Genomic DNA, 25677 nt, shown 5'->3' with positions numbered 1-25677 from the left:
ACTGCCAAAATCCTTGCAGTGTCGTGTGGGAGACCAGTGAAATAGAAGAAAAATTGTATGGGAAGTGATAAAGTCTGTGCCAGAAACTCCACCATTGTTTCTGCTATTCAGAGTTGCCCAGCCTCTCTCATACTAGTTCAGTTTAAGGAATTGATAGATTTAAATGTGTCATTAAAAATAAATAGATTAAATAAACATGTACAAGCTTACTTCTGAATTATTTTTCTTTTGAGGGCTGGGTTATGTGATTGCCTATATGAGCATTTGAAGTACATGCATACATGTATGTCCTGCTGCACTTCTCTGCTAACTAAACCCACTTTTAAATGGATGTATTACCTTGGTGTCAGTTGGGCATTCTTAGCACAGAAGGAGCTGAACCATGCAGTTCCCTTCGTGGACACCTGTCTGTCAGTTCAGTGCTCTGCCAGAGGGTGTCCAAATTACCTACCAGCATCAAGAGCCGGGCAAGTAATGTGCTGGGTGGCTAAAAAGACTTGTGGAGCTCTAGTAGCTCCACCACAACATGGAGAGGGCTCTTCCCAGGCTTGCTTTTGAAATAAAGCCCGTTTGTGTCGTCTCCAGCTCTGGAGATGCTCAGTGGTGCTTTCCAGCCAGCAGTAAGTGCTATCAGTCACTGATGGCTGTTATAAGCAGCCCCTTTTTAGAGACGCAGTGTCAGTGGTGTTCATCCTGAGTGTGCAAGCAGACCTGCTGCCATTGAAGTGGCACAGTGTTTTAGAGTGGTGATGAGTGTCCCACAGGGCTCTGAGTGTATGAGAGTGACTTCCCTCTGCATGAATTTGCTTGGCTGGAGTGTGAACTGGGTGACCAGCAGTTTAAAGCTTAAGTGATGTTTCTGCCTCCTTTGCAGACTTGGGAAGGCTTTTGGATCGTTGTCTGGGTGTTGGGGCACAGCCTGCTGGAGGCACTGGCAGTGGACTGGTTCCTGGTCATGCCCGGTGGAAGGAGGGGACCCAGCCGGCAGCAGCTAAGCCGTTCAGCTTTGCCTTCTCTCCAGACTCTGGTCGGTGGGAGCTGTGGAAACGGTACTGGTTTGAGGAACAGGTGAGGACAAAGGGAGGGTTGTTGAGGCACCTATGCCTGGGACAGCGCTGAAAGCAAGGAGCCTTGATCCACCCTGAACCCTGGCAGGAGTGTGGCTTGGTGGTGAAAGTGAGGGATTGGGAAATGGGAACCTTGAGCCTTCCGCTGTGGTATTAGGAGATGGCTCACCCAAGAGGGAACAAGTCCTGTGTGACAAACCTCTTCCAGCTTCTCTTCTCAGCTCTGCTGTGGTACATGCTTCTCTCTGCAGCCCCTCTTTTGACTTATGCATTAAAACCAGCCCCATGGAGGGAACTGTGGAAGTGGCCTCAGCCCCCCTTCACCACTCACTGTGGTCACGACAGCCAGGGGTGGAAATCACACAGTGCTCCATTTGTCTTTCCTGCAGCAGTTCCCAGAGCAGTGAGTCCTAGCAAATGATGAGTCCTTGTCTCGCTCACTTGCCCTCACTGCCCTGGGGAATTAGTGTGACACGTCAGAGCACAGCTGTGACTCCTCCTCCTGCATAATAGGCAGGGCAGGAGGATGCCCATATTCTGTTTTAGACCTGCTGGTTGCAGATGAAACTAATTCTCATAGTTGGAAAGATGACCTCCATTTTCTGGGGAAGTTGGGGGCTGAAACAGGAACACACAGTGACATTGAGATCACCACATTTGGTATGAAAACTGAAAGGGCCCAGCATTACTTCCTTCCATAGAAAAGTTGGCAGACTAGAGAAGTTATTTGGTGCATGCTGGGGCCCTAGAATAGGTTCATTCTTGCAGAGTAGAGCAATCCAAGCCATTTTGCTTTGGCCTTTACAGACTTCTCTGGGGCAGAGAGACAGATAACACAGTTTGACATTCTTGAGGAGCAAGTGACTGTTGAGACTGTGGAGTCAGGGCCCCAGGGTCCTGGGAGAGCGTTGCTTATCTGGTTTCAGTCAGACACAGCATAGTTATGTCTGAACTTCCTCCGTCAGTTCAGTATGCCAGAGCTTTTAGTTGGAGGTCCTAGCCTCCTCTGAAAAGCTAGGAAAGAAGGAAGTGTGAGAACACTTGAGAGGTTTGCCTCTAGGAAGTAGCTGAACTACTCCATTCCATTTTTAGTTACTCTTCTTTTAAAAAGAAAACAGAACAGGACATGAACAGAAAGACAATGGGCACTTCGCCATGCTAGAGAAGGAGGCTGGGTGCTACTGTAGTGGTGATGGGTGGAAGGAGCCAATATTATGTGTTTGGTGTAGCACAGAGTCCTTAATGATTTTTGCTCTGTACCTCTGCTCCTCAGTGTGCAAGTTTACTGAAATACTGCTGGGCATGTCACAGCAGTTCTGACAGATCAAGCTGTTGCTCAGAGAAAATTCTGGATAAGGGTTTTGTTTGAGCTAAGATGATGCTCACCACCAGCCTCATGTCAGAAATATGAATGCAAGACTGCTGTCACCTCTGCCCTAGCAATGCCCAGTCTCAAATTTACAACCTCAGGCACTCTCTGTCCTGGAAAATGTCAGAGCTGTTGTAGAATGTTCACCAAGTAAGTGAGATCTATCTACTTCAGGAATGGTAGTGCCATCAGCCTCTCAGCGCCTCCGATCACAGCACTGATTACTCCGGAGCCTGTGCGTCACTGCCGGATCCCTGAACTGCCATTGGATGGGAGTCTTCTCTTTGAATTCTTGTTCTTCATCTACCTTCTGGTAGCCCTCTTCATTCAGTACATCAACATCTACAAGACTGTCTGGTGGTACCCATACAACCACCCTGCTTCCTGCACCTCACTGGTGAGTTCCCCAGCAAGTGCCATCACTTGGGCTTTTTCATGACACAGCTTCTTTTCATGCTTCTTCAGTCCAGGAATCACCAAGCATTTGACATTAAGGGAGTGAATGAGAGTTCACGTGCACCCCCATCAGGCAGGGCCATGTCATCCCCCATTTTACAGGGGAGAAAATACATGGCAGGTGAGAGAGGGGAGTCAGCAGGACTCCTTCAGGGGAAATTTGCAGATATTTGCATGGCCTAGCTAGCCCCTAGGTTTTGACACAGAGTTGAGACTCCAGGAGCTGTCTGTGAGTGCCCCTTCCCAGTCGAAACAACGGACCCTGAGAGAAGGAAGATGTGCAGATTTTTGTTAGGATCCCACAGCAGAGCAGCAGCAGAGTTGGGCAGGGGGTAAGATCCTCAGCTCACGTAAAGCTCTCACCCTCCTCGGTTTCAGTGTTCTTGCTGTCCCAATAAGCTGCCTGTAAGCCAGCAAGCCTCACATGAGCAAAGCCAGCCTGCGCAGCTGGAACCGTGTCCTTACGGCTACTTTGGAAGCATGAGGTGGTCCCTCAGTTACCTGTACCGACAGGTGGTGCTGGTGTTCCAGTCACCAGCCTCCTGCTCAGCTCTGCTGTGCTGGACACAGCTGGCTTAGAAGTAAAATCATTCTGTTTGAGGCTCCCTACCCGGCAGGATTTAACAGTCATTTGTTTATTCCCATCACAACTCAAGCATTCTTTTTTACCCAAAATGTCCTTGAAGTACTGAACAGCAGTATTTGAAGTCTGCTAACTCTCCTGGCCAGACTATATTTGATAACTGAAAAAGTGTAAGAACTGTATCTAACTTGATGCAGCCAGAGAACTTCATGGCCAATGAAGATGAGGTTTCTCGGATCAGCTTGGTTTCATCAGGAAGCACTGGTTGCTACAGACCATTTTTGAGACCAAAAGGGAAAGTGAGCTGGTGTGCTCACTCTGGGCTCCATTTGGCTGCCCTTCCTCTGGTTGCTCAGGGGCTTTTCTGTGGAAAACCTGCAACCTGTTCTCCATAGTAGGATTCTGGTTTTAGATGTCCCTTTGACCCCAAAAATACCTGCCTGAATGGTGGGTTTGTTTTGTTTTCTGTGGAAACCTCTCCATGGGAAGGAATCTCCCTATGGAGGAGATCTTGCTTCTGGAGACATAGCCGTGTTACTAATGTAATCCCTTTTCCCTCATCCCTAATAGAGAGATTTGGGGAATGTTTACATGAGGTCCTAACAGTCCTAATGTACTCTCCAGCAGCCAGCTTTCTAGTCTCACCACATCTGGGTGGTTTCAGAGTCCCTTTTCCTGGTGAAGACCTTTTTTCTTTCCTCCTTCAGAATTTTCACCTCATTGACTACCACCTGGCGGCGTTCATCACAGTGATGCTGGCACGGAGGCTGGTGTGGGCCCTTATCTCTGAGGTAACATTCCCACTGTTCCCTCTCCCGCCTGTAGAACTGCTGCAGATGGTCATCCATGGCCTAAGAAAATTCTGCACGTTGGAGGGTTTCTGCCCTCAGAAAAGTCTGGGTGTGAAGGACTAAGTTTCTGGGGATGCCCTTCTGCCTTGGAGTTTTCTCCTTGAGACCAGTCATGTCCTGCAGTATTGGGTAGCTCTGTTGCCTCTACATCTTAAGAGGAGATGAAATGGTCCCACTTGCTTATTTACTCTGCAGGTACAGCACTGTACCCCACTATCTTGTGGGTACCAGAAAGCAAATAGGGAGGTTGGCCAAGAATGAACAGGAGATCAGGGGGAAAGGTCAGGAGGAGGATGTCTGACTACACCAAAGTGAATCAGGAATACTGGTCGAACTGCTTTTCCAGTCCTGGTTACTCAGCAACTCAGACTCTGGTCATTCTACCACAGATTTTGAGACCTTCCTTCTCTGTGTTTGTGGGAGCAGAACCAGGCCAAATAGGTCTCTGTAAAAGGTCATTTTCAGGAAGATAGAAGTTTTGTCCACTGAAATGGTTAATACAACTCTAGGCTAAGCAACTAAGCAGTGTTTAAAACTAAGTAAATAAAATAAAGGAACAGTTATGTCCTGTTGAATAGATGAATGGAGATGGTGGGAACTCTGAAGTTCTCTTTTCATCCGATTCCTTCCATTTTCATTTGTGTTCACAGCCTCTGTAAAATTTCCCATAGACTGAAATTCCTGCATTGAAATCTTCCATGCAAGTTCTTGTGTATCCCATGTGTTGGCTCTAACCCTTAACAATCTTTTCATAGTTCAGTTTCCTTCTCTCCTCTGGAGATTGGATCAGGCTTTCTTGCTGTGGTGCCTCCTCACTAGACTGCAGCCTGCACATCCAAAAGAGATAAATTATGGAAATCTGTGTTGGGGATTGCCAAGGTGTACAGCTTCTCTTCCCTCAGCTGAGAACTGTGACCTTTCAGAATGCTGAGACCTGATCCTTCTAAAGAAAAGAGAGAGGAAATGGGTTTCAGGCTATCCTGGGCTATCATCAGAGCAATAAGGGACTTTAGCAAAAATATTTTTCTACTTTGCATCCCTGAATTTTTCCTCAAACACCATATTTCAGTCATGCCTCACAACTCGTGATTATTTGAGTCTTTTGGATCCTGTCAATTACTAATAAAACCAAAGGCATGTACCTTCGTAAGAGAATCAATTTCCTGCTTCTGAGAGGAAGAGGGCAGCTACCCCTCTTCTAGTACCTCCTGGCACCCCTCTCGCTGCTCCTCCTCCACAGGCATCCCTTGTGCTCATCTTCTAGCATTAGTTGTTATAGGACTGCTGAGTGTTTCCTCTCCATTTGCAGGCCTCTCAGGTGGGTGCAACATCGGCGATTCACTACATGGTGCGCCTGGTGCTGCTCACCCTCTGTGGATGGGTGCTCTGCTGGACTCTGGTCAACCTCTTCCGCAGCCATTCTGTTCTCAACCTTCTCTTCCTGGGCTACCCGTGAGTGACACCACCTTGTACCTTCTGGGCAGGGGGAGCACAGTTGCTTGGGGGTGCCATGAGCCATCCAAGCCACTGTGGGAAGCAGAGCTGTTGGCTGTAATATCTCCTCAATTTAGGATTAAAAAGGAAGCAGGAGTGGCTAGGGGAGGTAGCACTGAGCTGATGAAGTGAATTGCCTCAGTTGCTGTTTGTGTGAGGGGCCTTTACTGCCACTTGAAGACTGAGCCATTGGGATTGTTGGTTCTACAAATGGGGTTTAAATAAGCTTCTCTGCACAGGTGTTGAAGCTGCAGCCCCTGGGCTTTTAGTGGGGAGAAGAGTTGGCTGTTTGCTTCTGGAGTGAGGGTTCCTATGTGCTGTCACTCTTGTCAGGGCCAGTATCTGTTGAGGAGGTGCCCCCTGCTCCCTGTTGGGATGGCTATTTCAGCCATTGTTTTCTTTCTTCCATGGCAGGTTTGGTGTCTACGTCCCTCTGTGCTGCTTCCACCAGGACAGCAGAGCACAGCCTCTACCTGCAGACTGTGGTTACTTGGTACAGGACCAGGTGGCGGATGATGGGGCTTCAGCTGTCAGCAGCCTGGTCAAAGACTTCTTCTCGCTTCTGTGGGAATCCCTGAGAGAACAGTTCAATAATCCTACATCTATCCCCACCCACAGCTGCCCCCTTTCCCCAGATCTCATCCGCAATGAGGTGGAGTGCCTAAAAGCAGACTTCAACCGCAGGATCAAGGAAGTTCTCTTCAACTCTCTCTTCAGTGCCTACTACGTGGCATTCCTGCCACTGTGCTTTGTGAAGGTAGCTGTTGTCTGGCTCTCTCTGTGCCCCTGCCCGCCGTCTCCTTCTGACTGTTGTGTGAACTGCTGCCAGGCCAGATTCCTGGTTAATTCCCCTTTTCTCTGTCTCCCCTTTGGCAGCCCGGATAGCGGAGCATGGCTGCATCCGGAGTGCACTAGTACTGCTCCTGGTTGGCAGATAGGTATTTCCATAAATGTGATGCACCTCTAGTCCCATCACCCCACTTACTAACTCCCCTTCTCCCACCCCCCGTCCTAGGCAGATGGATAGCTGTGTTCTTCCTAGAAAAGAGAACCTGTTGTTACCCGTCTCAAATCCAACATTGTGGCTTTTGAATGCTTGGATCAGAGGCTTTGGTGGCCAGCCTGATAGAGCCAACTAGGATGCTTGGCAAACTAAATCCAGGAACCTCTTGTCAGTGTGGGGGTTGTATTTTTTCATCTGTCATTTATCTAACTTGAACAAGCTCCAGTTGGTGCAGAGAAATGGGCAGGGCTCCACAATCCATGTAGCAGTCTTGGTGTAATTGGTGCTCCTGGGGCAGTTCTGTGGCAAGCACAGTGCCTTGTTACCTGCTGCTGGAGGAGGAGATGCACCAGCTGCAGTATCATCCCCTGCCCTTTCTCCTTCAGCTCAAGGAGGGAGTCTTGAGTGTCTCCTAAGCTGTAACCCTCCGAAATCACCGGTCCAAAAGCGCATGCCTGTAACGTGTGGTGTGGGTCTGCTGGATGCACATGCAGTATGTCCCTTGTCATTCCTCCTTCTGTTTCGTGACAGTGGTGCCAAGTTCTTGTCTGGTCTCTTCACAGAGCACCCAGTACTACGACATGCGCTGGTCCTGCGAGCACCTCATCATGGTGTGGATCAATGCCTTTGTCATGCTCACCACACAGCTGCTGCCTCCCAAGTACTGTGACCTGCTCCACAGGTCTGCCGCCCACCTCGGCAAGTGGCAGAAACTAGAACATGGCTCCTACAGCAATGCTCCACAGCACATGTGAGTGTGGGGATGGGCAGGGCTTGGCGTGCCTAGCAAGGGGCTGAGATGTTCTAGCAGATACAAGCAAATACCAGCAGTGCTTATCTACTCAGGATGTGTCTCCACTTCCCAGGCAACTCTGCTGGCCTTGTTCATTGAAAACAGAAACGTCTGCTCTAGAGACCTGTCTGAGCTCCTCCAGTCACTGCTGGTTCCTTCCCAGAAAGAAATGCTGAGATTCTTGGCCACTGGAGAGTATCTGGAGCAGAGGCAGGGGGTGGCCCCCTCCACTGCAGTGGACGGGGTTCTTGCACTGGGAGCCATTTGTTCATATTACTCAGAGTCCATTGAATGGTCGGTGCTTTTCCAGTGGGAGCTAGGGAGCAGAGGCTCTGGTGTTTTTCAAGATGCAGCCCATTCCCATGAACCCTTGTTCAGGGGGTTGGGAGCACAGATGGTAACGCTCTGACATTGTTTCCCCGCAGCTGGTCAGAAAACACAATATGGCCACAGGGAGTTCTGGTGCGACGCAGCCGGTGCCTGTATAAAGCAGTTGGGCCTTACAACGTAGCAGTGCCTTCAGACGTGTCCCATGCCCGCTTTTATGCAAGTATCTCTTCTCTTGCTTGGTGCTTTACAACTGTGGGAGGGAACAGAGGCTCAAACCCAGCTGCAGCAGAGTAGACCGTGCAGGACAGAGTTCAGTGCTACATAAGAGGCTGTTGCTGCTGAGCAAAATACATGTTGGCAGCAGTGGGGCTTTCCTATTCAGTATTAGGGACCTCTGGGCAAGATGGGAACCAAAGCTGCCTTGTCAGTGCTTTCTCACTGAGGTGACACAGCTCTCCCAGCAGGCAGTGACATTCTCCTAAGAGGGTTCTAGTTAACATCTTTCAGGGAAATGGGAGAGTGGGTCAGCAGGCCAATAGGTTTATTTCACCCACTGCCCCTTCTCAAGCAAAATGCCACTTCTACATGCCTTCTTTCTTACTGTTTCCCCTAAGTAGCAGCTAGTGGTGGTGGTGGAGCACAAGCACTGCTTCTGCCCTGCAGTGGTCCCTGACAGCATTATGTCCATATTCCTCCTCACTTCAAGCCGGTACCAAATGACACAAATCTCTCAACTGTTTCCCTGCAGTTCCTTTTTCACCGTCCATTACGGCTGCTCAACCTGCTGATTCTTATCGAAGGCAGTGTGGTCTGCTACCAGCTCTACTCCCTGCTGCGCTCAGAGAAGTGGAACCACACCCTCTCCATGGCCCTCATCCTTTTCTGCAACTATTATGTCTTATTTAAGCTCCTCCGGGACCGGATAGTATTAGGCAGGGCATACTCCTACCCACTTAACAACTACGGACTCAAGGCACACTAGGCCGGCCAGATGTGTACCCCTTCTCCTCCTCTTCCCCCAGGGCAGGGAGGGAACCTCAGAAAAAAAATATTTTCGTACAGTTCTATTTTTTTCTTGCGACGTTTATAAATATTTAAAATATTTTATATTTTGTATACTATTGTTTTTGTGGGGCGGGAAGGGGACCAGTGGCAATTAAATGTCGCTTTATAAACAAGGTGTTATTTTATATATATATATAAAAAAACCCCATCCATGTGTATATACCATATATCTATACCCATACATATATCTATGTGAAGCAACAGGATTGTGTGTGTGGTCACTGTGTCTGCTTTGCTCACAGAACTGCTGTTAATTAGGAACTGGGCTGCTGTAGAATTTGGATAAACTAACAGCCAGGGGGCAAAAAAGGAAACACAGGGGCCTTTCACCAGGATGAGTAAAGTTTATTTTAATGACCTCAGTACCAGGAAAGTCTTGCACTGGAAATGTGCATTGATGAGATATGTTTGGGCAAAGGGAGGAAGCAGTGTGTGAAAAGAGAGGCTGAGTTACTGTCAGTCAGTAAAAACTCAGTTCTTTCTTCTTCCCACTGTTAGGAGGATGCAGGTATTTTTAAAAAATAACTATTTACTTTAGCCTCTCTCCTCCTAGCAACCTGAGCTCCCTCACCATGCCCAGAGAATGAACTAAATATTGAAATTATAATTTTAGGGTAGTGTAGCATTTAGGAAGGGATTTGAAATAAACAGCTTTATCTCACAGGATGGTAATTGAATATTTTAGACACTCATCTCTAATTCTTTGAGTAATACCATTGAATTAGGAAATATTCAGCTATTTCCTTCAAGCAGTAATGTTCCTAGCTAAAATTTATTCTTGTGAAACACTTACCAACTCCCTGATTGCTAAGCAGTGCATTTCAGCCATTTCATTCTAATGTATGTTGGTAGTGTTAATAACTTATCATTAATAATAGAGGAAATACTTTGCTTTGAGACTGTTCTTCCTAAAGCTGAACTATACTAGACTAGTGAAAAAACAGTTGTGGTGGTATCCCACAGAGGAATTAAACATAAAAAGCAGTATCAACCATATAATTAACTGTGCCATGCTGGTGGGTGACAGTTGATGGTAGGAGTTGATGTTGTAACTCAGGTAATTAAGCAGGGACAGCAATGCAATGTTCTTGCATTCAGATGCCATCTGACAACTAAAGTGCTAGCTCTGGTTAAGGAGTATCTAGGTGTGGGAAAAAAAGCCCCAAAACTGTACTGAGTTTGGGAGAAACTGCAACTTTCCGTTTCTTCTTTCCTTCCAAGCTATGTAAGAATACAGTGATCCCTGCTGTCTGTAGGACAGCTGCTCCAGCAGCCTGATCACAAGTCCAGGATGCCTGATGAGGGAGGCAACAGGAGATGCCTCTGAGCATTAACCCCCAAATGAACACAAATGCTTAGGTTTAGTTAATCCTAAAACTTTTCTTTCATGTGGCCCTAATGTTGCTGGCAGGACAAAGGTACTAGGGAATTTACAGTCTGGAGCCTTTCAATAAAACAACACCATGGCTTAACAGCCATGTCATGCTTTATGTAGTAATCCATATCTATCTTGATTACTTTAGGAAGTACTTTAAAGATAAGAGAAGATTGGCTTCTTATCTAGAGGCAGGCTCATTGCTGCATATGGCTTTGTGCAACACCTTTCTTGCATCCAGATTCAATTTTTGCAGTAGCTCAGAAGCATTTCCTACAAATTTCACCTGTTTCTAATAGCTGGCTCTGCACCCCTTGAACATTATTTCATAGCATTATCCAGTAGTTTCTTCCATTTGGACACCTTGATGATAGTAGGCTTATATATAAGCAACCAGCAGGAGAAAAGAGGCTCTCCAAGGCTTAGCTTGGGAAATGGAGATGTGCAGAAGAAAGCCAGAACACGGTACCAGGGCTTTGGGTCAGAGTCAAGGAGGGTTCATGGTCTGGCTCTTCCTCCCCTTGCATGCCAGGCTGAAGGTAGGCAGAACTCTGGGGCAGTGAGCACACCCAGATGCTGTGCAGCCCTTGGGCTGACCTTGCACTGTTGGCTGCACGAAGGAGAGAGGCACAGCAACATTTCCATAGCTACAGGCTTCTTGGTTTGCACCCAGTGACTGAGTACAGGGCCAAAACAAACGCTGCCTAACTGCAGGTGTGTTAAGATCCTCCTCCTCCTCCTGAGGGAGCTAGGCATTATTTGCTGCCTTTCACCTTCTGAAACAGTACCCGGAGGAGGAGGAGTTCCATGAGAAGGTTAAAGGTCTAGAGGTTGTACCTTGCCATATACAGTTCTGTGAACTGCCTGCATGCAGTCCTGTAGATGCAACTGTCTTCCACCCATACACAGGACCCCCTACATGGGAAGAAATTGTAGAAGATAGTTGCAGTTCCCCCTGTTGGCAAAAACCCAACTAGCTAGTGCAGTTAGTCTCCCTAGTACAAACTGGACCATCTACCAAGCTGGGAGAAGAAATTATGTCTGCTCAGCCTCAGTGCCTGATTAGATCTGTGGTTTGTCCCCATTCCTCAAATGGGCCTGCTACTAAGCCTTATTCAGATGAACACTGAAAACAAGTTCACTCTAATACTTGGTCAGGTCAGACTAGGAAAAAACAGACTTATTCCCCATCTTGGTTGCTCCATCATGCGAGGATGTCATAATAAATGGATGGCTTTTTGGTCTGCTCACGGAACTGCTCTAGCTTTAGGCCGACCCTCAGAAGAACAGCTTCATCCCACCATTTTGCCATGACCTGGGAGAAGATGAGAGGCAGAAGGAGAAGAATGAATAAAAAAAACTAGCAGCATCACACATATAGATGCTCTTTAAGCCTTGGAAACAATTCCCTCCCTTACCCCCCCCCAACAGACATGTCTTCCCCTTTTACCCCAGTAAGTATAGCATCACTATTTGGGATAAAGGCAGCTGTGTGACTTTCAGTTGCAAGACATAGATCTTTCCTTTAAATGAGACCTGTTTCAAGAGTAAAGGATTTAAAGAAGTTACAGAAATGAGAAATAAGAGAGGAAAGAGTAGTGACCAATAGTGGGTATTGATGCAAGTAGACAGGGAGACAGAAAAATCTTTCTCAAAAATACCCAAAGAGATCCTCTTCCATTCAGGAGTGAGGCAAATCACCCCCAAATTAAAGCTTTTATTTCCAGAACCTGCCAGCTCCTCAAGTGAGCTGTGTGGAAGAGCAAGGACCTGGTTGTGGTGCTTCAGGACAAAGCCAGCCAGGGATTTTGTGCCCTAGCATTCACAAAGACTCACCTGGAGGCTAATCGGAAGCCCAGCAATAGAATATCCAATGGGGACCACAAGGCCTGGAATCCCAGTGAAGTTACCAAGCTGCATGAACCTAGGGGGAAAAAGGTGTCATCAGTATTCCTGGTGCCAGCAGCAAATTCATCCCTTTTTGGTAAAGGCAACTATGATTAATCTCTCCCACCTTACAGTCTGAGGTTCTTCTTCTCCAGCTGTTCCCAAACTTTTGTTTCTGTAGTGCAAGTAGCACTTTCCTTACCTCATGGACCGGACTGTGAAGGACATATCGCTGCTCCCAGTCAAGAGGTCAGATTCATAAATTCTTGGGGCAGTGCAAGGAACAGCTGTGGAGGAATCACAAAATGACTGAACTTGAAAGGGACCTCAGAAGTCGTCTAACCTTCTGGCTCAGGAATGGTCAGCTAGTGCAGGGTGCCCATGACCATGTCCAAATAGCTTTTGAATATTGCCAGGGATGAAGATTCCACAGGCTCTTTGGTCAACCTGATGCAGTGCCATGGATACAACCAATAAATCTAGAAATACACAGCAGTCTTTCTAAACAGGCTGCATTATCTTCTAAAGGTGCAAGGCACAGCAAAGCGTTTGCACACAAGTCATACTTAAAATTGAGGAGGGAAAGCTAATGAAGTGACTGTTCCTAAAAGGCACCACACAGCTGCTGAGGACTCGCTCTTTAGCCAAGAGTGCCAGTACCTGGTGTAAGGATACAGTTCACAGTGCTGAAGATCTCGTGCAAAAATCTCATGCTCCGAGTTCTCTGTCGATTTGCCTGCAAGCAGAGAGAATACTGTCTGATGGGCCCTTTTGGCACACAAAATTCATGTCTGATGCTGGCAAACTCTGCCCATCAGCGTCTCTGCCTTTGCAAAAGACACCATTCCCACAATCTGGAATCAGGATACAGGACAGGTGGCACATCTTCTGTGGTGCCCCACCATCCAGCATGCTTTCGTGGCAGAGGGCAGCTAGAGCTGGGTGACATCTTCCCATGGGTATGGGGAAGCTAAGAGAAGCCCCTATCCCACCTTTACAGTTCCACTAGGTGCCTCCCTTCAGCCCTCACCCCAGTATGTTCCTTACCTTGATATAATCCAGAGCTGTGAACTGGGAAGCCAAGGCCAGGCTAGCCCGCGTTTCCAAATTCTGAAATAAAAAACACTGATCAAGGCTCTGCTTGCAGGAAACTGAACTGTGACAGTCCAGGAGCTCTTTTCCAGGTCTACTCTTCTGTATCAGTAATCATCCAACAGGTAGTTTGTCACAGAAGAAGGAGGAGGACCTCAGGTTTCTCACTGACATGACATTTGTTCTGTATCAGCCAGGACAACTACTGACACTACTCCTGCTGCTACTTACCATTTCATGGAAATGTTTATTGAAGTCAGGTTGCAGGAAGTCCCTCATCTCACTGAGAATGCAGATCACATGTGCCACTCGCGCCTCCTCCATCTCTGGAAGAGAGACTTCAACCACACTGGCTCCCAAACTCTGCAGGTGCTTCACCGCTGTGTACAGGACAGGTAAAGCACAGACAGCATCCCTGAGTTCACCAGACTTCACAGAAGGGCTGCAAATCCCCAACCCCTGCAGAGTGAGAGACCCTGTAGGCCATTGCAGGGCAAGCGTCTTCAGTGCACCACGTGGCATGCACAGCTGCAGCTGCTTTTCCTAGGGAGATGCTTTTAACCTAACTACATCTCAGTATTCCAACAGGGCAGGGGCTTGCAGACAGGTTCCTAACTTACCTGCTGTACTTCAGGCAAATTCACCTCATCTCTCTAGCTTCCCAGTTAAGCCAAAGAGTAAAAGGACTGACAATGTTTCCCTGAGCACTTCACATCACCAGTGTTCTGTCAGCATGAAGTGATTATTTAGCATCATGATATTCCCATTCAAAGCCTCTTCTGAACCATAATGATAGAGGAACCAGGGGATACCCAAGAGACCAGGTAAACAAGACAGGGCCACTAAATCTTGATGCACTTTAACAAGGCTGAACACCAAGACTTTGGGAAAGGTGACTCTTTTGAAGTCTGAAAAGAATCCTCTTCTTTCTGTGACCCCAACTTCTTCGTAAATACCCAAGCTTGCCTATGGTCCACCTCTTCTAAGAAAATGCTGTAAATGTATAAGTGTATAAAGAGGGTGAAGAAAATCCAGGCAAAGCCTGAATACTGTGAACTATCCCAGCTCCAATGCAACTACTATACCAGGCATTGTAGAGGCATACTCCCCCACCCCCAAGTACTCACCAGGGTCAATTCTGCGTAGTCTAAACTCTGACAAAGGCACCCTAAAGGCACCACTCGGCTGATTTCAAGGAAATACCAGAGAACTCGATACATCACAAAGACCTAGCACTGTATTACTACTGAGCATTATGTTGTGAAATAAGGCCCTGCCTTAAAAGTCTTCTACCATTAAAGCTTGCAGAGTAAGTATTACCAAGCACAGATCTGTCTTTATACACACAGAAGCTGAGCACACTGGACTGCATTCTTCCATTGTAATCTGACAAGCCTGCAACTGCTGAGCTTTTTAACCCTCAGCAGTCAGGGGGGCTTCCCCCATACAAAGCTCCTGCTGTTTATCCAGCCAGACCCCTTTAAGCAACTGCCTGTAAGGGCTTCAGGCAGGACCTATTTAATGCATACATAAGAGGAGCACCAAGTGACACCATAACATCAGGCACAATAAAAGACTTACAGACTTTTTGTCTTTACCTTTCTCACAGGCAGACAGAACTTCAGCATCACATGCCTAAAGAATAAGAAGAAAGAACCAAGCAGACTTTAGTAACTGCTCTCCTCCTCTTGGTGAGCACACTCACCAGGACTTCAGTCCTCATGGTGCTCTCCTTGTTCCTGTCCCTAACAGCAGTGAAACAGTCCTGCAGGACTGCCTTAGGTCACATGCTGCAAGAAAACAGCTTGCAGGTCACACCCCTAATGAAAAGGAAAGGTCACCTTCTCCAGAGGAGAGAATATTCCTCCTCTGCACTGTGGCAGAGCCAATAAGAGTCTTTTTTTTAGCTCCAGGAAGAAATCCTGAGCACATTTGTGGGGCTGCATTACAATTCTCAAGCAGTACTAGCTTGCAAGCCCCACTTCTACACTGGAATAATGAAATAACACTCGGCAGCTACAGCACTGTCACCAAGTGGATACATTCCTTTTCCTCATTTGATTTTAAACTAACTGCCTTTTGTAATCAGTTCAGAAGCATTGTTTCCAATAGTATCAGCAGTAGTCATTACCTTTCCTAATGCCTTCAACAGACTCTTACTCAAAAGGCTGCCTTAAAAAATATACCTCCTTGTTGATGTTTTCACACAGGCTGTATTATCTTCCAACTATAAGACTAAATATAAGAAGCTCTAATGATGACAGGCAAGACAACAATGAATGCACTGGGCTCCTTTAAAATCTTATTTTGCAAAGCAGCAGAAAAATAGAGATAAACCAGGTACCTTAAAAAATGTCCAGTCCACTCCCAGTTTTAAGCCTTTCAGGTCAGGAGCACACATATCAGATAGGGTTGCTTTGGGCTGTTTGAGTCCTGCAGGGAACAAAGAAGAGTTCCTGCTTTTATTCTAGGATGCCCCTAGGAAGGCAGAGCATCTGGGCTCAGGGAGGGAGAGGGCTCACCTACCATATGGATAGAGCAGATCTGGCTCAGCAAGGATACTGTAAACAATGGCTGCATCTGCCACTGACGTACAGATAGGGCCTGTAAAAGAGACCAGTTATAAAAAGTGGTAAGAGGTAAATAGTACCTTCCCCCCCACATCTTTTCTAGGCACAGGTTGCCTCCCCTGTGAGAGGTCCCTGAAGTGGAGCACAAGTCCTCTTACCTACGCTGACTGTGGAGTAGGAGAGTGGCAAGCTGCCATGACAACTGATGCGCCCAAATGTACCTGGAGAACAAGAACTGGGACTTAGCTGGGTATCAGCAGCTGCTGGGAAGAGCCATCTACATGCTCTGGTGCACCCACGGTAAACAACAAACCCCTGCCAGTCACTTTGATGTCTGCTGTTTCAGAGCCCAGTCTCTCATCCTTCAGTACTCTGTTCTGCTGACCACTGTCTGTCTCATCAGTGAAACACATGCATTCAATGAATAGTGCAATTTCACCCCTAAGAAATTATTTAGTTGAAGGGAAATATGTGCAGGGACATTTTGGAACATTTGTATTTAAATATGCAAAAGCAGCATTTATGGTGTGGAGGATGGAGAGGCAGGAGCAGAGTATCAACTGCAGGAGACAGCACCCCATGGGAGGTCTCACCCACTTCACCAGTGAGACTTCATGCCTAACACCAGCTGTCTTCTGCAAGTACTCATATCACCTTTCTGGCCAGTTACATTTTGTCATCATCACTATCTTCCTCAGATGAAACAAGATTTGTCAAGTTGACCACATGTGAAGGATGGAAAGAGAGTAATGGCTGAGTATCTGGTCTCAGATGAAAGGTAGAAGGAAAAGGGTAGAAAGGAAAAGCAGCACGCATATTTTGTTTAGCATTTAATGTAAGTTAAGTTAGGTTTTTTGAACATCTGTTCAACAGACAGTAGAGAATACTTCCATGCTGCCAGTCTAACCCACATGACTCTCAGGGTATTATATTTCAGAGTTTCTCTGGTCAAATTTTACTTCACAGGAATTAATAAACAAGTGCCTGACTTGTTTGTGGCATTCTATCTGAAACAGCAAACAAGATGAACACACACTCCTCCAAGATTAAAGGGCTCTACCTTTCAGCCCCACCACACCACAGAACGAAGCAGGAATCCTCACAGAGCCTCCTCCATCTGTGCCAATAGCCACGGGGCAGAGACCTAAAAAAACCCACACGTTGGCCTGTGATCAGAGACACATCATGTTGCCCTGTCCATTCTACCAGCAGCTGCATCCAAGGCAGCACACAGAGCTCTCTGTTTTGCTAGAAGTTCCCTCCAGCTTCTAAACCCAACCCCTCCCCCAAAAAACCTAAATGCCTGAGGTACTCTGGCTCAGGACCTTCCTCCCACCAACTCCATTTAGGACCACCTACCTGCTGCTACAGCTGCTGCTGACCCACTGGAGCTCCCACCTGTGAAGTGGTTAGGATTGTAGGGATTCCTGGGGATCTTGTGGTACCTGAAGCAAACAAAGATTGTTGAATCTTTTCTTAGGAAGGACTCTGTGCACTACAGGCCAGGAAAAGATCCAGAAACACAGCTCAGGGATTCTGATCTCTTGGTAAGGAGATGCCATTTAACATCAGAAGTGCCATGTCCCTAGAAAACAGGATGCAAATAAGACTTCTGCCTCAGAGTCCAATCTCCTGTGAGTGTAAGCAGCCTATCCAAAAGAGACAGGCCCAAAGCAAGGGAAAAGATGCCACTTCAGCTATTCTGTTTGCAATGGCACCATGCCTGCCACAGTGCATTATGCAATTCCGAAAGGTGGAGCAGTTGGTGGCCAGCAATCCTTACAGACAAGCAAGTCAGCTCTGCCCTTTATCCCCCGCCTCCAGGCTGACCACAACGCCAGCCAGCAGAGCCCTGCCAAACCGCTGGGTGTCCATCCCACCTCCCACGGTGAGGAAATGCTGGCACGCTGTTGCACCGAGGGGGAGCCCTAGTTCCACCCAGCTGCACATGCACCAAGCGTGGTTCTCTCTACACAAGGCTCATCAAGGCCGTGAGCACCACTGCTCTGGAACTGGGCAGTGAACCTGTTTTAGCTAGGAAGTAAAACCACGATGTTCTCCTGAGATGGTTGTACTTTTTCTCACTGTTCTAGGCCTTCAACCATCATTGAGGTTGAACATTACATGGTTATTTATTTGATTTCTGTCACAGCTTTTGTCTACCACTCATCCTATAAACATTCACACCTCCAGGCCTGTAAGGCCTGACAAACCAAGTTCCTTACTCAGCAGACAACACTCAGAGCCTCTCCTCCCTTTGGTTTCAGGAGCCTTCAGGCTTCCACAGCTACTCTAACCCTCAAATCTACAGTGCTGGGTTTCCATACCCCCAGGGCTCTGTCATGCTTCCATTCTTCTCACATGCTTGCCCTTATTTTTGTACCCTTTCCTGTGAGTTCTGGACAGTATTTCTAGATGGGGGTAAGAGAGAGGAAAGTGGTTTTTACCTATTCGGGTTGCATCCAGTTGTTCCAGTCCCTAGTTCATGCATGTTTGAGACCCCAATAATGATAGCCCCAGCCTCTCGTAGCTGCTTGGCCACAGTAGCATCTTCTGTTTCTGGCTGTGTCCCAAGATACACTGTTCCTACTCGGTGATGGTAAGGTACCTTGGCAAGAAGACACCTAATTATTCATTCTAAAACCCTGGCAAGGTGCACATGCACACTTCAACATCACAACAGATCCCAGACATTAGGACCCATGGAAGTAAGGGCTAGGGAACATCACTCTTCAATTTGTTCTGTGTTGGTCTCTGTTAGGAGGGATACTTAACCTTTCAATATTTGGTCCTTCTCCCATGCAGAGAAGTCCTTTTCACACCATCATACAGAAGAGCAGAAACATGTAGATGGTCAAAGCCTGCCTCCCTGCAGCAATGCAACTGCCGTGCCCAGAGGGTGCAGAACATCACCTTGGCCCCACAGCACACAGCTCTGTGTTCCATCTTTCTGTGGACAGAGCTACAACATTTCAGATCTGCATGCTTTGAAGCCGGGCACCAAGATAAGTCGAATGCCAAAATACCAGATGGACTTATTTTAGGGTATGCTAAGTACTCTTTAGTTCGAGGCGGCAATAGAAGAATCTGTACATAAACAGGACTCCCACCACAGGGGTAGATCTCTGCAGAGCCTACAACAGCCTGATGGCACTGCCAGGAGTATTTACTGCTAGCTGTTGTTAGGCCACAGGTAAAAATCTTTTGTCAGTAGGGATTTTCAAAGTAACTTGCGTATTTCTGATACATGTACTTCAAGGTAAGGAGACAGGGATGCTTTGCCAGTGGAGCAGAGTCAGTGCCTGAGAAATACACACAGTTACACCCACTATACAGATCTTGTTATACATTCTCATTTCATCTCATACGAGACTGTTTCCCACACCCACCCTCTACTCCTCGTGGATTAAAGAGATCAGTACAAGATATGGAACACGTCTGCTGTGTGCAAGCTCTGTCTTCACCTTGCAAAACTTGTTAATCCTACTCACTGCAAACCCACGTACAACCCCTTATTACATATTCCCAGGCTTTTGCGGAGGAGTTGGTCTGAAAACCTTGTCACAGTGAGCTGCCCAGGTTAACCACCTGCAGCAGGAACTGGCAGCTAGACAAGGAAACTCACCACTTTGAATTCTTCTTTCAGACACACTGGGATGCCATCCAGACAAGACAGGGTACATTTATTCCTGTAACGAGTAGTGGAGGCCTCAGCCATCTGCACAGAGGGAAAAAAAAAGCATAAAGCATATGTTATATATATTTAGCTGAGCTGAAGGTCATCACCAGTATTGGAATGGATATCAAAAATGGCTTTCTTGGCCAGTCTATCAAAGTTTCCTTCTTCTTCCACCATATGCTGGTGAGAAACTACAACTTGGAACCATCTATGCTAATGGATGCCACGTAAGCACAGAAGTCCCATTATAAACAGTCATCCAGCAGGAAACAGATTGCTTTAACGCTACCTCTCTTTGCAGGAAGGAAAGCAAACTTGTTTGTAGACCTCTAAACACAGAGGAAGGAAAAATTTACTTATTTTTCTGTGCATATTGCCCCTTCTAATGGATGCTACTGCCCTTGGGGTGGCAGAGGCCCCTTTCCTACCAGAGGCAGACATTACCAGCATTATTTGCTCCCAGTCCCATTGCACTACGGCTCTGAGTGGGGGTGTGGATTTGTCGCAGTCCTCCAACATGGCAATGATGTTCTTGGCTACTTGGGATGGCGTCAGCTTCCCACTCCTACAGGACAGGAAAAGTTGGGCATTTGTTACAAGACCTTCCCTCACCACATCCACACACAAGGTTTGTCTCCCATGCAGCAAGATGGCAGCTGCCACAGCTTTAAGCAAGAATTAGGTAAGAATCTCTGTGTGGTGATGATCGGAACACAGCTGACACCATCAAAACAGGAAATTCTTTTCCTTAAGGGGAAAATTTGCCTACACAGAATGGTCCTTAGAGTAGGGGCAAAAGCTAGGAGAGTTACCCAGGTATTCCTGAACCACCAGACAGATAAACAGGGACAAACAGCTGACAGCTTTACTGAGCTTTCCAAGCTCCTGAAAGCTTGGAAGCTATGAAACTCACAGTATCATGAGCTAAGACCAAGAGGCCAGACCACTTTATGCAGGCCTCCCATTACAGAGAAGGGGCTCCCAGCAGTACTGTCATAACTCACCTTTAATAAACCTTCCCTCCCTCCTGGCAAAGGCTGTGTTACACCACAAACACACCATCTCTGGCTGACACAAAAGCCTTGAGGCCACGATGTGCCTGTAACACCAGACTGCAGTGTCAGCCCTTGGCTCCAAGGCCACAGCCTGCAGGCAGAGGTGGCCCTTGAGGAACAAGTTCCAGGAGTGCAAGAATATTTATCCGAGGGCTCCACACCTGGCACAGGTCCCAGAGGCAACTAGGATTACCTGGCAGCCAACAACTCATGGAACCCCAGAGTCAGGGATGTGTTTTCAGCTCTTTCCAAGCTGGACACATTTACTGGGTGAAAGCAGGTGTCATGCTCAGAGAAGCACAAGGAGCTGGGGAACTAAGGGATTTGTCAGAGACCCACAGTATGCACAACTTGCATAACCCAGATCAACCTTCATCTATTTCTCGCTCATGTGTTTGAGCAAACAAGATATGTAGAAATCTTTCTCAGAGAAGACTGACAATAAGCCAAAGAAAATGGCATTTAAATATTCTTTCAGGACTTTTAAAGTTGTGCCAGCTCTCCCAGCTGACTTTCCTTTGTTATTCTACTAAAGGGAAAGAACAGTAGGAAGTGATGATAAACAGTGGCACCTCAAGGACAATGCTAACAAAGAAATGCCTGAGAGCCTGTGAACAGAAGCAGCCCACAGCAGGGGAACATGCGGGACAGAGGTTGTTTCCAGACCATAGTTTCACCTACTGGTAGCATTCCAGATAGTCTTTGATCCCTTTGAAGCTAAATCCATTGCTAGCAGAATTAGACCTGGAAAAAAAAAAAAAAAGGATTAAAGGGGGCAACTGTGAGCGACCAAAGGCGGCTTTGTTTAGACCTGTAGATTTCAGCATCACTGTCCAATGCAGGTTTGGGCATCACTCACTCACAGGAAACCATGGGGATTGCCAGCCCCTGCGTTGCATCTCACACTCTGTCAGACTCCTTCCACACAAGCCAGGCAACAGGTACACTACGGATGCCACAGAAATAAGGGATCAGTTTTGCCAGTATGTTCTAGTTTCTTCATATTCCTACTGAAATACAGCAGTCATTAAGCTGTTCAAAACGTATTCCAGATTTACATTCACTACTCACCACTACAACATTATAGCCTAGCTGGAATATACTTGAGAACCTACTCCCAGGACCTCTGTCAAAACTTCGATCCAGAGACAGCCAGCAGCACATCTGGTGTGTGGTGCAGGAATGGGAAAAGGCACCGTGCAGCACACACAAGGATCACATCAGCAAACTCCTTCAACACCAAGTCAATGGCTCTAGCACATAAGCAATGGACCATTTCTCATCACTAACAAAGCCAATTTCTTGCACATCATTTTCTTTAAAACCTGTGCTCCTCCTCTCCTCCAAGTAAACCTGGTGTTCTCTCTGAGATTCCCTGCAGACAAGAAACAGCACTCCTGCAAACTTACTTAGAGGGATCTATGCACTGACCAGCCAAACACTAAAAGTATCTGCTTTAATAGTGCAACTAGAGCCCTGGAAAGGGCAGAATTTGGTCTCTCCCCAATAGGCAGACTCCCTTAAGCTTTTCCTTTTCATGTTGCTCATAATTACTGGTGATTTATGAGTTACAAAAGGCAGGATGACTGACAGCACTATTCCTTTTGTGAAGTGGCTGGGCATGGAAACAAGAATTCAATCTAAATTGCTGACAATGACAGTTCCCCACGAATGTAACAGCGCCAGCACGTGTGTTCTTCCACTTCTCTCTTACACATCACATACTGACCTTGCATCTGTCAGCTGTTTGATAACATCTGAAGTGCTTTTAGCCTCAGACTTGTCTTCTGTAACCCCCGCAGCAACCTCCGGGATGAATGTGGGATCTTCATGAATGTCAAGGGAACGCATAAGCGAGAAGTTGTTCATCCTGAATGAGAGAGAGTCACTGCTGGAGTTTTCAACCTCGACCATGACTAATTTTTCAGACTGTTCAGAAGGAACCTTACCCAAGAACATTTTGTCTTAGCAGCCTGCTTTCACAGCAGGGAGTTGCAACAGTTACAAGCAACTAATCTCCCCCACATATTCTGCTTGCTTAACAAAGCCTCCTACCTCTTGACATAAGGCCAGCCTCTGTAAACCCTAGCTGGGAAAAAAAATGGTGAAAGTTTTTGATTCACTTTAATTAGACCTCTCATACACAGACCAAACAAGACAGGAACATGGAGGAAAATAAAAGGAGAATGTAGTATAAGCCATACACATTCAACCACTAATCCTGTTAAAACAAGCACCTCTTTAGACTTTTCCGTGACCTGTATTTGTTTGCAATCAAATACAACAGGGATTGCAGCATAAATCCATAGCCTGGACCACATAAAGCATGGAAATCAAAACCTTGTCACAGATATCCAGGAATGATCTGCAGTGTAACAGCAGTGGCACTTGCCTGGGTTTGACTTGCTCAAAAAGCCCACCCCCCCAGGAAAACTCAGGAGTGACACAGTTCTCAGTGTCCTGGGATCTGTGCAGATGACCCTTCGAATGATGGGCAAACTATGTGAAAAAAGCATGATCCTGGGGTTCCTGAGTCTCTTACCCAAGTGTCTCTTAGTGCAATATATACCTGAAATCAGTTTCTGAACAAAAACACATGTGAGAGAAAGAGGAAACGCTGACCTAAAATAGTGAACATCACTAAAAAGAACTTATCAAAACCTCTGAACTTTATGTTTGGCCTCACTTCCCCACTACTACTATTCTTTTAACCCTATTAGTGATAAGCACAGCATATTTGCACATCCATCAGCTTTGAAAAAAAGTTTGTCCTTTAACAAAAGAGCAAAGGCAAAGAAACATAAACAAAAGGCAAAAAGAAAAGCTGGCAAACACAGTTTCTATGCACCTGCATGAGTGTGAAAAAAGGTTAATTTCTTCTCATAGAGACCCACTCAAATGACAGTAGTTAAAAAAATAGTCCAGAAAACATCTATGAAATAATGTTACTCACTCTCCAATCAAATTAAGCAGCTTTCCTCTTAAAATATAATTTCAGATAACCTATAAGCAGTGTGCAATGCAAGTACCTTAAACATAAAAAAAAGATATAATAGAAACTCGCAGTGGGAGAAAACTCCCCACTCTTACCTCATTAAGAATGGCAGTAAGCAGATCTGTCCAAAAGCCTAGGAAAAAAGCAAGCAAAAATGTTGGTTTTCAGCAACTTTGACCTGACTTCTTCACTAGACAAGGAATGCTGAATATGCTCATGATTGCTGCAGGCTCAGAGCACCCTAGAGAGCATGCAACGCTATGCTGTAAAGAAACAGCACAAACACTTGTATTTTGTGCCACAAAAATGGCCTGAAATGCTTTTCCCCCACCTCTCATATTTATGTAATTACAAAAAGAGTATTATTCTGATTCTTCTGCCTTTGTCTTTCCCTGACTCACACAGAAAGCCTGCATCTGCAGCTGCAACACTGTTAAGAAGCATCTATATAGCTCCCATCCATTATTTTCTTTGTGTTCCACGGATTATGCAAACATTGGATAAGGTAGGAGCTTATTATTTTATTTATCGCACTATTAGGACCTTTCCTGTCTCTCAACCAGCTCCTGCAGTAAAATGAGTCAACTTGGAAAAGCGTGAGAAGTTTAGAGACTCTGTGGTAGCAGACAGCTGAAAATACTCTTTCAATACCTTGACTCCCAGTGTAGCAGCACCAGCAATTCCAAAGAGACCAGCCTTGTTCTAGCCTGTCTTAATATCTCAACGATGGACTCAGAAACATGTTGTGGTATGTACGAATACAGTACAAGTCTGAGGCAAGGCTCACACTGCTAGTCCCACAAAGCGGTATGTTATCTCACACATTGCATAAGAATTACAGCACCTCTTTGAAAACACACGGCTCCTAATCTACATCTAATCTAACACAACACAGTCCTGTAGGAGATTGAGAATCTCACATCCCCCTTCCAAGGGGGATGTCAGAAAAGGAAACAAGCCCTTTGCCATGCACCAGAAGCAGCCACAAAGCGAAGGATAACAAGGTATTCTGGTTGTTACATCTTGACAGAAAGCCGCTCCCAAGGTATTCTCACAAATAAACACAGCCCATCAAGCTTTCATTCCAGGCCCAGGCGAACACCAAGCTTTGTAAACAGGTGACACGGCTGAAAAGAAACTTTCGTGCCTACCTTGCTCAAAAGGAAGGCCAAGCAGCAGCAGCAACCAAACCCAGCTGCTTTCAGCAGAAGCTGGTGCGGGGTGAGCAGTACCCAGGGCATACACACTTTCCTCCCCCCTGCACCCTGACACCGAGCGGTCCCACTGCCACAGCGGGATCAGCCCTCAGGCTCCCGAACACGCCAGAGCCCACCCGAGGGGAGCACAGGGGGCACAGCTGCCTTCAGCACCCTGCTGGAACCCCCCTCAGAGCGCTGAGGGACCCAAGCCTCCTGACGTCCAAGGAGAGCTGGTGGCAGCTGTATTTCGAGTTTGGTATCATCTTTGCTCCCCACACCCAAAGACGCACAGGATACCCTCAGCTAGAGGCCGGCGCTCTCAGCGCCCGCGGCATCACACCTGTGGGACCGGGTGAACCCGAGAGCACGAAGAGAGCCACAACCTCCCCGCCGAGCCCCGCTCGCTCCGAACCCCTCACCCGGTTTTCCCCGAGCAACCCCGGGTTTCACTGCCCTGTCCTCCGCCGGCCCGCACTCACCGTGTTGGCCACATGGACGAAGAGGCGCAGCCCGGCGCCGCACAGCCGCGGAGCCCACTGCGGAGAGAAGGCGAGAAGAGAGGTGAGCGCCGGCCCCGCCGCCCCGCGCCCGCCGCCCCCCGCCTGACCCGGCTCTCACGGTGTCCCGGGGCGGGCCCGGCGGCCCGGCCTGGCGCGGCCCGCGGCGGTGCAGCACGGCCGCCGCGCTGCCCGTGTGCCGCCGCCCGCAGCACAGGTAGGCGGCGGCGGCCGCGGGCAGCAGCGCCAGGAGCAGCAGCAGCAGCAGCGGCGCCATCGCGGTGCTCCCTCCCAGCGAGCCCGCCCGCTGCCGGGGC

At 47.3% G+C, this 25677-nt stretch overlaps 2 protein-coding genes across 3 annotated transcripts in view; one reads left to right on the top strand and one right to left on the bottom strand.

Annotated features, from left to right (window-relative positions):
- TMEM39A (transmembrane protein 39A) overlaps positions 1 to 16923 on the top strand; it is a 26589-nt gene extending 9666 nt beyond the window's left edge. Inside the window, exons 1-9 of one of the 2 annotated variants that reach the window (XR_007201505.1) lie at positions 876 to 1068; positions 2611 to 2833; positions 4183 to 4266; positions 5636 to 5778; positions 6235 to 6577; positions 7387 to 7574; positions 8042 to 8162; positions 8695 to 15056; positions 16039 to 16923. Coding sequence is in view for 1 of the 2 variants with exons in the window: in XM_048293930.1 (XP_048149887.1) it covers positions 956 to 1068; positions 2611 to 2833; positions 4183 to 4266; positions 5636 to 5778; positions 6235 to 6577; positions 7387 to 7574; positions 8042 to 8162; positions 8695 to 8928 (1449 nt within the window). In the remaining variant the exon portion in view is untranslated. Of the gene's footprint in view, positions 1 to 874; positions 1069 to 2610; positions 2834 to 4182; positions 4267 to 5635; positions 5779 to 6234; positions 6578 to 7386; positions 7575 to 8041; positions 8163 to 8694; positions 15057 to 16038 lie in introns of those variants that run through there. The other variant, XM_048293930.1, reaches the window with a different exon arrangement.
- LOC125321290 (fatty acid amide hydrolase-like) lies at positions 9336 to 25659 on the bottom strand. The gene is made up of 20 exons (XM_048293928.1): positions 25482 to 25659; positions 25343 to 25399; positions 23760 to 23797; positions 22399 to 22539; positions 21351 to 21413; positions 20059 to 20179; positions 19561 to 19653; positions 18383 to 18543; positions 17295 to 17380; positions 16996 to 17079; positions 16094 to 16156; positions 15892 to 15969; positions 15710 to 15798; positions 14964 to 15000; positions 13597 to 13745; positions 13321 to 13383; positions 12934 to 13009; positions 12476 to 12560; positions 12223 to 12310; positions 9336 to 11701 (listed from the first exon to the last, which is right to left on the bottom strand). Exons 1-20 carry the CDS (start codon positions 25635 to 25637, stop codon positions 11591 to 11593), a joined length of 1839 nt encoding a protein of 612 aa, XP_048149885.1. The 5' UTR covers positions 25638 to 25659; the 3' UTR covers positions 9336 to 11590.
- Between the last annotated feature and the right edge of the window lie 18 nt (positions 25660 to 25677).

Source organism: Corvus hawaiiensis, chromosome 2 (assembly GCF_020740725.1).
Source record: "Corvus hawaiiensis isolate bCorHaw1 chromosome 2, bCorHaw1.pri.cur, whole genome shotgun sequence".
In the NCBI taxonomy this organism is placed as follows: Eukaryota; Metazoa; Chordata; class Aves; order Passeriformes; family Corvidae; genus Corvus; species Corvus hawaiiensis.
This window is presented reverse-complemented; position numbering and strand designations above follow the sequence as displayed.